At 43.9% G+C, this 12,620-nt stretch overlaps 1 protein-coding gene across 2 annotated transcripts in view; it reads right to left on the reverse strand.

Moving 5' to 3' along the window:
- Window positions 1–722: 722 nt before the first annotated feature.
- LOC144770695 (retroviral integration site protein Fli-1 homolog) overlaps window positions 723–12,620 on the reverse strand; it is a 261,988-nt gene continuing 250,090 nt past the window's right edge. Inside the window, exons 7-9 of one of the 2 annotated variants that reach the window (XM_078655421.1) lie at window positions 10,841–10,900; window positions 7,340–7,387; window positions 723–6,072 (exon numbers count right to left, since the gene is read on the reverse strand). In XM_078655421.1, the coding sequence (XP_078511547.1) occupies window positions 5,537–6,072; window positions 7,340–7,387; window positions 10,841–10,900 (644 nt within the window). In that variant the 3' untranslated portion in view covers window positions 723–5,536. Of the gene's footprint in view, window positions 6,073–7,339; window positions 7,391–10,840; window positions 10,901–12,620 lie in introns of both variants that reach the window. The other variant, XM_078655419.1, reaches the window with a different exon arrangement.

Genomic DNA, 12,620 nt, shown 5'->3' on the forward strand with positions numbered 1-12,620 from the left:
TTGTCTACCTAAAGCTGCAGCACTATCTTCCTTGGAGCTGCAGCACTGTCTTCACTGGAGCTGCAGCACTGTCTTTCCTGGAGCTTCAGCACTGTCTTTCTTCTAACTTCATTAGTGTCTTCCCTGGAGCTGCAACACTGTGTTAATTGGAGCTGCAGCACTATCTACCACATAGCTGCAACACTGTCTTCTCTAGCGCTGTAGCAATGTCTTCCCTGAAGCTCCAGCACTTTCTTCCTTGGAGATACAGAACGTTCTTCCTTCTAGCTGCAACACTGTCTTCTCTTGAGCTACAACACGTTCTTCCTTCTAGCTGCAACACTGTCTCCCCTGGAGCTGCAGCACTGTCTTCTCTTGAGCTACAACACGTTCTTCCTTCTAGCTGCAACACTGTCTCCCCTGGAGCTGCAGCACTGTCTTCCTTGGAGATACAGCACTTTCTTCCTTCTAACTGCAACACTGTCTTCTCTGGAGTTGCAGCACTGTCTACCCAAAGTTGCAGGACTGTCTTCACTGGAGCTACATCACTGTCTTCCCTGGAACTGCAGTACTATCTTCCTCCTAGTTGCTGCACTGTCTTCCGTAGAGCTGCAGCACTGTTTTACATGGAGCTGCGTCACTGTCTGCCCAGAGCTGCAACATTCTCTTCCACTGAATTGCAACAATGTTGCTCCTCTTCTACTGATTTCACCCCGCATTACATAAGAAAAAATAACACGTTGTTTTAAAATCACATTATTTATGTGTATATAAAACAGGCAAAAGACACAAAACAGTACTGACAATTCTAGTTTCAAATGCTGCTACATAAAGAAAAAATACAAACTGTACACAAGGCTGCATTTACAGGCATCTGAGAAAGGAACCCAAGAAACACGGTGTGAATGGTTATCATTTAATGCAGTTTTCCTGATGTCCAGGCGGCAGCCATTATAGGAAGAAGTTGCTCCAGAACAGAACCAAACATAAAATGGCCGCCTCCTCCCAGATGCGCGTCCGTGGAGTCCAATGGGATTACAAACAGTGTCTGGGCCAAGTTATTTATTCGGGTCACCCACATTTCTAGTCACTGACAGTGACTTTTTTACTACACTTAATTTTACAGATATATTTTTGTTTGTCGCATTATAATTGATATGTACATCGAGAAACCTGGACATTGTTCTTTGTAAGCTATAGAGTTCTGAATATTCTAGGTCCGTGGTGAGTACCTCATCTAGCCCAAGGCTCATTTTTGCATTCTCATACTAGTAATCTTATTTATCCAACTATAAATCCAGGGCTACAAGCAGGGCCACTAGAATTACGTGGCCACGCGGAACCAAATTATGTGGCAAGAAAAGGAAATTCATGCGGCATGATGCTGCACTTTGTATGCAGTAATATTCTGACATATTAACACAGTAATCCTATCTGGGCACTAGATTAATATCATTAGCACAAGTTTAACTCCTGAATACAATTATCAGCAATTTAACGATGTCCAGGTAGTCTGGCAGGGGTCTTACACTCGTGTGGCACTCTGTTTTTTTTGTATTTTTTTATGCATTTCACCTCAAAACAATTTTTGAAGTCTGAAAATTATGCAGCAGACAGTGGATTAAGGGGCAAGTACTGCAAGTCTATAACTGTGCAGACAATGCAGCGACTGCAGAATCCCATAATTCAAGTTCTATTGACGAAATGTACCAGAATGTAAAAAAAAGTCTGGATTAGATTAACTATTCATTACACGGACCGGGGAAATTTGCGCTCTAAAGCTGTCGTTTGTATAAGGCTTAGCCTGCACACATATGTGCATATACAATCCTCTTCATGGCAACACTCCTTCAATGACCCAAGTCTGATTGCAGATTGGCTAAAAACTAGAGTTAACAGACGATTTCTCTTTTATTGCGGCATCCTTGTGCATATCCCAGACGTCCAATAAGAAAAATGCATGCATTCTGGGAATTGTAGTCTTGGTTCCTTTCAACTGATCTAATTGCACAAATTCTCCTGGAATCGATGCCACGTGCCAGGAATTCCCACGACTGGAAAAGCCGTGCACTTGTGATATGAAGTCTTCTTAGACATTGATTTTTTGGGGGGAATATTAATCTCCCAGCTCCTCACTATTGCCATTTGTCCATGAGTGAGGGTGGGGCGCGAGGCACAACCTTATTTTACTTTCGATTATAGGAATTATTGCTTCTTCCTCCTGCTGTGAAAGACTGACGGGCAAGATTTTGGAGGGACAATTTTGAACTGTTTGTGTTTTTTTGACCATGTTTGGCCGCAAGTGAAGTTTCATGAACTGAACAAGAATAACTTTACAAAGTGCACATTTTATAAAATTTGAAAACTTTTGCAGGAGAGATTAACATGATCCCCACCTCCAGTGGCAGCATGTTAAGTAATGCTCAGTGGTAAACCAGGAGTGGTGGAAAACAAAAGTCAAACTTTGTGAGCAGCTGGGAGTAGGGTGGCAGCTTTGTACTGAACAGGACAGGACAGACAGGAAGCTCCATGTTGTACAGCCTCCATGTTTCCAGGTCTAGCCTTTCCTTTCACCAAACTATGTAATTAAATGGACCAGTTCCTTTGGTACATGCAAGCAACAGGGTCTAAAACTCCCAGACTGCACTGGGTCCTTAAATGGAAGCCATACATCTGAGCCTTTGGCGGCCAAGGAGGGAGAGACCGAATGGCTTTGGAGGATGAAGAAGGCTTTGAGGCAGATGATCACAATGAAACCTACAAAGTTCAGAGGTTTTTCATGTGTTTGAAGGGTGAAGATGAGTCCAAAGAGGGTGCGTTCAGAGGTGAGTATGGTATCCTTACTTACAAGGCGAAAGGGTTCCCTGCACTCCAGTCGCACCCAATTGTAGGTCCTGCAGGGGTTCATTTGAGGTACCCTGCACACCAGTTGCACCCAATTTTAGGCCCTGCAGGGTTCATTCGATGGTGGTTTGTTGGGGAAGAGTCTACATGCTTTGAACAATGGGCAATGGGTCCACTTGGAAGTTGTTCTCGCCCAGGGCTCAACACTTTTCTCAGAGAAACACACATAGCGCTTGCATTCGTAATTGGCAGGGCTACAAGCAGGGCTAGATGACGCAGAAACTTCAGGGCACTCATTCCTGGTCTAGAAACAAACTCACATAACTGCTTGATGAAGAGTGTCATGAATTGCATATTATCACTGGTTGCACCTGTGGGAGTCTGTCCACAAACATATCTCTACCTGTGGGAGCGGGGTCTTTTTTTTTTTAGAGATGTTTCGTAATTATCTCTTTGGATGGTAGTCTGCACCATCTCCTTAAAAATATCTAGAAAAGGGTAATTCTGCACAATATTTAGGGATATGTTTATCTGAACAAGAGAAGAAAAGTGTATGCACCCCAAGTCCGTCCATCTGAATTTATAAATAGACGTGTGTGTTTTTACATGGGACACATCTCTGCAGTCCATGCTCAGGTTTTTCTGATGTTGATTTCTACTTAGCACAAGTTTGGGTATAGGGAACATAAATGTTATGTTATGTGAATTTGTAGAGCACGGCTAGCCACTCGAGGTTATCCAGGCGCGGTCTATTTGTGAATATGAGATGTTAGACTCAGGAATGCCTGTTTGTGACTTCTTCATATGCATAGTTAAATCAAACATTTGTATGCACCTGTTGCTCTGTATGAAGGAAAGTTCATACAGCCAGATTTTCTGTTGGTGAGTTTTACATTCAGATTGCCCTGTCCAATGTTTACTTTTCTCTGTGAAGGAGCTTTACGTCTCTTTAAAGTTTCTAAAAGTCTGAGCTGTTCGCCTAAGGGTCAGCTCTGCTACACAGATTGCTTTGTCAGAGAATTCTAGCCTTGGAGAGAAAGCCGGCATTTGCTATATGTGCCCCTATGTTCACTCTTCGACAGAGGCGAGAGGCGTGCCACAGGTATGAATGTCCAACCTTTGGGAGGGGGGAAGGCATGCCTCTGGTGTGGAGGGTTCATGCTCATCTTTAGAGAGGGACTAAGGTGTGGCCTTATTATCCAAGCCCAATACCCAGTCTTAGAGGGGAAGTGTGGTGTGTAGAACCTTGCTGCGATGAGAGGTACCTCTGGTGGGCAGGCTTCATACCCAACCTTAAGTAGGCTTTGATGGAATGCGAAGGGTACCACCTGGCACGAGGCCTCATGGCTATCTTCAGAGAGGAGGAGAGAGAGAGGCATGCACACGGTGTGCAGAGTTCATGTCCAGCAGTGGAGATCAGGTGAGGAGTAACCCTAGCGAGTCTGTGCCATGGTCATCTGTACAGCCGAGGGGTGAGTTGCCCATTGCATCAGGCTCCTTGGCCATCCTTCCTGAAGAGAAGGCATCACATGTCCCCAGAATAGGTGCTCCCTGGCCATGGCCTGTCCTGGAAAGGATGCGCTAGATGTAACTAGTACAGGTGCCCCAATGCCAGCCTTACTGAGAAGAAGTATGCCATCCCTTAGAGTGCAGAATCCTTGCCCAACTCTCAGGTAAATTGTGATCCAGTGAGGAGCTCAGATTCCTAACCCAGCTTTGGAGAGGAGGTGAAAGGTCCTCTAAGTTGTAGACTCAATGCCCAGCTTTACAGAGGAAGTGACGTCAGCCTTTGGGCCACAAGTCCCATGCTCAACCTGTTGCTATCCAAGGTCTTTCCCTTTGTGGAACTTGTTGTCCTCGTCTCCCAGCCGACCTCCAGCGGGGGATTTATTGGGGGTGTCTGGGCTGAACCCTTCCAGCACTGAATACCCCAACAACAATTACAGCATCATTGCCTCCCCTCTTTGATGTCTGGAATACAGATCTTAATGCCCGGTTCACATACCTATCCCTATCAAATTCTGAAACTTTTCTCGCGCATATATGTTCTCTCCGCCCTCTCTTTTCCCACTGCCTTTTCAGTTCTAATGCTCTCCATCTCCATTCCCTTTCTCCTACTTTACTTTTTTCTTGTCGCACAGAATGCCTGCCTTAACTATCTCAATTGTATCATGACTATCCTTGTTCTCTCGCTCGCACCTTTGTATTTCCAAACTTTATTCATTCATTATCTCCTGCGCCTTCTCCTGCCATTCTTTCTTCCTGGTTTATTATTTATCGGAGCCCAACTATAGTTTACTTTAGTCGTTCATGTCCCACTCCCTGCTTGGCTTTCCTCTACTTCACTTCTCTTCTGCTCCTCATTCACTTCCCCCATCTTTCTCTCATCTCTTTCTGCCTTGACCTGCCTCGCCTTCTCTCCTGTCCACAAAGGTCCTCCCAGATCACAGAGAGCAGATAGGTCCTGTCCTGCCCCTGAAATAGCGGAATCCAGTTACTACAGACATAAATAACAGCTGATATAAAATAGAAACTGTCCCTGAACGCAGGGGCACCTTCAGCGGTGGCACACTGTTTGGTCCAGTAAGGTGGCTTTGTCCTTACCCAAGATGTCCCTGTTTGATGAGATTGGCAGTGGAAGCACCACTTGAGAAGATGCTTCTGCAGAGAAGGAGGTGCGGGTGGTGTCCTCAAGCTGCGACCCCTCCTTTGTTCAGTAGAAAGAGCTCAGGTGTGACGCCATGTGGTTGCCGGCGTGCCGCGGTGTGACGCCGGGGTTTTGGTAGACGTTGGTGGATGTTGAATTCCAGTAGGGTGTTGGGGAACCAAAAAAGCTAGGGGAGGTGACGGGGATTGGTGACGGGTGGGAGATGGGGTAGGCCAGCTTCTGCTGGTGCTGGTGGTGGTACGGCGGTAGGTACTGCAGGTCCGAATGGTACTTATACATAGCCGGGTCGCTTGGGTGGCTCTGCTGGGCTTGGGAAATGCCCTGAAAGTCAAACTTGTAGGCATAGCGTTTGCCATGCACTTTGGTCATAATGTTCTTGTCGTAGTAGTAGCGCAAGGCACGACTCAGCTTGTCATAGTTCATATTGGGCTTACTCTTGCGCTCGCCCCAGCGCCGCGCCACCTCATCGGGATCGGTCATCTTGAACTCGCCATTGGTGCCCTCCCAGGTGATGCAGGCCGCGTTGCTGCTGTCGGAGAGGAGCTCCAGGAGGAACTGCCAAAGCTGGATCTGCCCGCTGCCTGAAAGGGACCAAGAAAACTGGAGCATAAGAAGAAGAGTGGGAAGCTTGAGGTAGAGAGGAAAGTTAAGGCAGAATCTGTGAGGAATGGAAAGAGTAGAAGGACGAAAATGTGGAAATGCAAGCAAATTCACTCTTTCCCATGCAGTCCAAAGCCTCTGGGAGGAGAGCAGCTTCACAGGTGCACATGGACCACTCTCCAAGGTTCAGCTGCAGGAAAGAGATGATACATGATGCAGAGGCAAAGATGAGAGCAGGGAGGAGAGTGAGAAGATGCTTTCCTTCCATCACAGGTGGAAGCCCAGGAGGAGATTTTGGGAAGGTTTATCACCCCCGTTTTATGAAGGCACATTAGGCAGGCTGCAGTGATAGGTCAAGAGGATTCTGGATCACTGACAAACACTGAATAAAAAGGTACATATTTACTTATAGAGCCGTTTCTGCCGCTTATATCTGGTCCAATAGTACCATTAATAGGCTAGCACTGTCAGTTTGTGGTGCACATTTCTATTCATCCAGAATGACCAAAGACTGAGGCAACACTACTTAGATTCAGATTGGGCACTGAGTTCTGCTGCAGATGCATTAGCCCACTGAGCTATGCTTTTCTCTTTTCATTTTTCGAAGGTCTACAATTGCCATTTCTGTCCCTGGTTTCCTACAAACAGACGTCTGTGCATGGGTAATTGCTATACATTGCAGGTAAAGCTGCTTTTCAATGCTTTATTAAAAAAAAAGTTGGGTTTTCTTATTTGGGATGTTGCACCATATTTATACTTTTACTGAATTGTGCAGTACAAACTGCAAAATGTCATTGTACAATTTAATGAATGAACTTTACCAATCACACTGATAATAGGTGTGTTTGCAGCTGGATAAAGAGTAAAATATACTCTACAAAGGTCAAGCTCCCAGGATACTAGGTGATACTGAGCATGTGTGTAGGGCAGCGAAACAAATCAACACTTCATTCTTGAACTGCTTCTCATATGTTAGGATGTCATGTGTGCCACAAGCTCTTTCAATGACTGTGGTGTTTTTTTCCCTGTAGTAGCTGCTACAGAAGGGACGAGGAAAGATAGAGAGAAAGAGATGGAAAGAGAAAGTATAGGACTGATGAGACAGAGTGATGGTTGACATAGAGCGTAGACAGTGCTGTGGAATGTGCACAACAAACAAGAAATAATGACATATATAGACATTCTAATGAGAATTGCACAAAGCATGCATTGGAAAGAGACACCGAGAGACGGGACCTAGAGACCTACCTGGATTTGACAATCGGCTGCTTGTGGGTCCCAGGATCTGATAGGGATCTGCTAACAAAGAGAGATGCCATAAGTGTCTTAACATGATCATCAGAGCCTCTGAGTGTGTCTACCTCTCCTGTACTGCAGCTACTAAAACAGGGACGAGGACAGAATGAAGGCAGGAATCTGCCTATTACTTCAGTGCCAGCCACATTCTGCATCCACAGATTCTAAATATCAAGGACGGAATGTTGAGTTATCACAATATCGTGACCAGAATACCGAGGATCAGACTATCGACAAGTGCGCTTGTATTCACTTTCCATACCTAACACTACATCTACTTACCTTGATGATATATATCTTTCAAGGTACGTAGATGTGAAGTTAAGAATAGTAAATCCATACCTCCCTCTGTACACTCCTTGATATTTTGGTATTCGATATTTTGGTCATGATACTGGGACCATTGGATATTCTGTACCATTATTGTCGTAAACATCATCCCCGACTCTCTCGCCCTTACGACTCCCATCGGGGATTATCTCCTTTCAGTCAGACCTCTTACCCCAGCCCATTATTCCGGCCTTTCTAATTCCAACCACGAATCATCTCAGGCATCAGCAACATCGTCATCTCTTTGTTACCCTAAACTATTCACTTCACTTTGTTCAGTGTGCTTTGCCTTTAAATTCCATACGTATCAAATGCTATTTTAAGAAGTGAGGTGGTTTTAGTTAGCCCTGGGCAGAGTTAGCAGGGTTTTACTCTGCAGAACTCATCGAAGTGCCAGAAAAACTCCCCTGCACTCGTGGAGTTCCGCCAGGGGCAGAGGCTTTTAAGTTGCGCTGCTCGCACTGATTTTTAGTGCCTGGGGTTTGTCCAGAGACCGCTGCTCCTTTCTGCCGCTAGAGTAGACATTCTATTCGAGCGGCAGCTTCCTCAATGCGCGTTGAGAAATCTCGCCGGGAGACCGTCTAGCGTTTGATTTTTTCTCATGAGTGCTTGAGCCAATGAAGAGACAAAACTCTGCTCCACATCACTTTGTAGGGTTTTTTGGAACTCCACGCTCTGCACGAAGCGAGGAGTGGGCAAAACTCCTCAAACTCTGCCGGCGGAGCGGAATTCTTCACCCATCCCTAGTTTTATCCCAAACGCTATAATCTGAGTTCAAGTGTCCATATTCTAATCTGGTCTTTACATGCCTGTGCGCATGCATTTTCAACTCACTGTGGACTGTGTTTCTACTCCTATCCCAGTGAACGGGGTATTATCAGAATATCATGGGCAAAGTGACAATATACAAAAATATTGTATTCTAAATATCAAGAATCGAAAAATTGTGATAAGCATATAGAGATAAGTGCACGTTTACTACATTTAAATCCACATATATTTAGCTTGAAAATATGTATATATTTATAGTATGTGGATGGGGAGTTAAGAATAGAACATTTATACATACTTGCATTCGATTTACAGTATGCAGTTTTTTGGCACTCCATATTTAGGCTATGATATTTTTGTATGTTGCTATTTTTGCCCTTCATATTCCCACATACAACGCCCTGATCACTGCTGTCAGTTAAAATCTCACTCTAGGTCAGTCACGTCTTACACTAAAACTCCTTCTTAAATGTTTAAATCAGACATGTGTCACCCCAGCTTCCTCCATCATCCTAAGAATTACAATGAAAAGACAATTTTCTACCCCAATGGGGTCTCCTATGTCTTCAGAATGTTGTGCTGCAAGATGGCAAGTCTATTATCCAAATGCATAAAATCATGTGCAAAGAGCAAAAGAAGGATATATTATACTATAACACCATAAAGATGATACTAATCTTTAGCATTTAAAAGGGCCACTCCCTATAGCAGGAGAGAGAGATGAACCCCAGCTCACTGTATAATGCCCTGCCATGAACCATTTACAGGAGTCCTTGGAGTATGACTCTCAGTAGGTCTTTCGAGTACAGAAGTGCACACAACTCATTCCTAAAATATTTTTAGCATTTTGAAAATTCTAAATATTCTTCAGAAGAAGAGTTTTTTTTTATTCTGTGTGAGGCTAGAGCAAGGTATCAAATCATGTCAGTATGGAAGTCAGAATCAATTCAAACAACGTGTGTTTGCTCGGGCTCTTTTAAATGGGTGATATCTTTGGACATAGAAGATATGCTTATGATCACTTTAGTGTGAATACAGTGGAATTCAAATTTATGTCTAAGTTGTTTTAATTGAAACAAGCGGATGACGTTTAGGTTGGATAAGGAAACCACTAAAACAACAAATAGATCAAAAATAAAATAGGTTTTTAGCAGAATTACCCTTAAGGTTCTACATATATGGAAAAGTCAACAAGCTAACGAGACCAGTATTATGGGACTCATACCATCCTACAGTTGCCAATAGGGTTGTTCAATCAACTTATTTAATCAACTTATTTTATTTGTTTTGTTTTTGTTTCAAGAATGTGTTTCCTCAGCCTAAATGTGATCATTGTGTTTCAAAAAGAGAAACTTTGACTAAATGTATACTTTACTCACATTAAATGTGTCATATTAAGCTCTTGTCACAGCCACAGCCATTGGTTGTTAGATATGGTGAGCCGTGAAGAAAGTTTGGTAGGTTTGTCTGACAGGCATGCTCTCATATTTTGGCAATTTGCCACCAGCATCAGTTATCACTAAATTAATATCTTCGTATGAGAAATCTTTAAATCCATAGACTAAAATAAAAAGAGTTAATCAGGCCTGTGTTCCCTCATCACTCATCCATTACACAATATCATCTTTATAATGAATTAATAAGTTCAACTTTCCATACTGTTAGATATCTGGAACCCTGATTACCCTCTGGGAGGTTTGCCTCGGCGGTAGACTTTAAGGGCCCGATTCACAGAACTAACTTAAGACAAAATCCTAAATGTACTACTTTTGGTATTCACAGAAGGCATTTAGTAATAGTAAAGTCTAAAGGATTTTGTCTAAAGTTTGTCTTAAGTCTGTCTTAAGTCAGTCTTAAGTTTGTCTTACGTCTGTTTTAAGTCTGTCTAAAGTCTGTCTTAAGTTTATCTTAAATCAAACTTAAGACAAAATCCTAACTTTACTACTACTAAATGCCTTCTGTGAATACCAAAAGTAGTAAGTTTAGGATTTTGTCGTAAGTTAGTTCTGTGAATCGGCCCCCATATGTTCATATTCCACACCCCATCACCTTAAAATGGCCTTGTTGATGGAAAGTCAAGTGAGCAGAATGCGGCCACCCTACCACAACAAGATCCCCAGTCGTTACAAGTCTAGGTGAAAGCCACCCCTTGCTGCCTCCCTCTTCTATATATTTTATAAATAGTAGCCATGGTGGTCTCTCCATTCTTGGTGGCCTCCATGATGTGTTCTGAGCCCTTTGCTCATCACCCGGGAGTGAAGAACTCGCGGTACTTATCAGCTTGTAGAGTGTGCACAGACTGCACGCGAGCCCTGGGCTCAGCACCCTCCGTGCTCAGCTGCTAGAACACACCTTGCATGGCTCTGGCCGGCTCAGCTGTCCTGTTCACATTTGGAACATGAGGAGGAGAACCTGTATCCAAACAGAAATAAAAAATATACATTATTACAAATACATTGCATGCCTAAGTAATTCACAGGAGTGAATAGTTCAATCTAGTTGGCCAAAAAGCTACTAAATCTGCTATTTTTTGGACGAGGTATATAGCATCGCTGCTTCTTTAAACATTGGGGTGTTTTAAAACTGAGGAGTGTGGTGAACAGTATGGTGTGAAGAATAGTAGACTTCCCCTTGCTAAAAGCACAAGGGGGCAGATTTACAAGTCCCTTGCGTCACTTTTGCGCCATCGTTGCGTCACTTTTGTGACGCACGGCGGTGTAAAAGTTGCGGCCCATTTACAACGTGACGCATCTAGGGAGATGCGTCACGTTGTAAAGCCCTGTGTGACATTATACCTGCGTCAGGTATAATGTATGCAGGGCGGGCGTTCCCATGCAGGAAAGCCTTGTAAAAGTGACGCAGTCAAGCAGGCGTAAGGAGTGAGGCAGTGTATTGGGAATAGGCCGCAACACGCATTGCTTGAGTTGCGTCGTGCTTGCATCAGAATTTCTGATACATCTGTCCATCTGTCCATCCTTGCGCCATCGTGCACTGTATTGTAAATACGGCATGTCCATGGTGATGCAAGGGTTTTGCATGGTGACGTAGGGAAAGTGACACATCTCTACAGATGCGTCACTTTCTTGTAAATCTGCCCCAAGATCTTTTGAGGATGTGAACATGTGAGCTGCAGGTTGTGTGCAGAGCTTGCACAAAGCCTCTACATAGTTTATATGTACAAAGTCTCTACATAGTTTAGGATGAGTTAAGCCTCTGACAGATAGATTATACTCAGATCTCCATAAAAAGAGTTGCCTTAAATGGGCCTGGGCTGCTGGGGTCCTATATATGCAAACAAGTTTTTATAAATTTAGCTTCAGGCTTCTGTTCGGGTCTCTGGAAATGTGTCCTCTCACTGACTGTATGCTGCCATTGCCCAAAGAACTCTGGGGACTGCTGTCCCATCCAAAATGTCTGTCACAGAAGCTCTTCGGTGGATTGTGAGCTGGGTGAGGGTGCCCACATACCAGAGGCCATGCAATGCATTATCTCAAGTTTAGAAATGAGGTAAAAAGGGCATTTTCTAAGTAAGGTGTACTTAAATGGCCATCCAGTGGAGAGAAAAAAACTGTTCCCTTTACCCAGAGCAATGTCGTTTGGGACAGTTAGTGCTATAAAGATCCTTGGGCCAGAACTCCTGTTCCACTGAAACCCAGGAGGTTAAAACAAATCATGTGTCTCACCCAGCACCACATACTTGCAATACCCTCAGTACTGAATACACATTCCATCTCATGCTCATAAATGCTCGAGCTGCAGTGCTACAGCATCCATTGTGGTCCTGTACCCCAGGTAAGCAAGTGAATCTCAATTCCCTGAATCTGCTTCCACGTCACTTGCCACTTTCTGCACTTCACACCACCACTTTCTATCTCATTTACATGCTGCTCAAGCAGAACAAGGACTTCTTTGATTAATTCTTGGATCTCCTCACCGTGCCATCCATCCAAAACACTCCTACACCACCCTGTTGGGTGTCATTAACCTCCCAAACATCACAAGCTTAAATCAACACTCTCTCTGACCTCATTGACACACTCAACATGGTACAAGAGGTCACCCAGTCAACACACTTTAAAGGCCACATTCTCAACCTCATCTTTTCAAAATCACCAACAATCCAGTGCAAACC

The sequence above is a fragment of the Lissotriton helveticus genome, chromosome 7, assembly GCF_964261635.1.
Source record: "Lissotriton helveticus chromosome 7, aLisHel1.1, whole genome shotgun sequence".
Taxonomy (NCBI): Eukaryota; Metazoa; Chordata; class Amphibia; order Caudata; family Salamandridae; genus Lissotriton; species Lissotriton helveticus.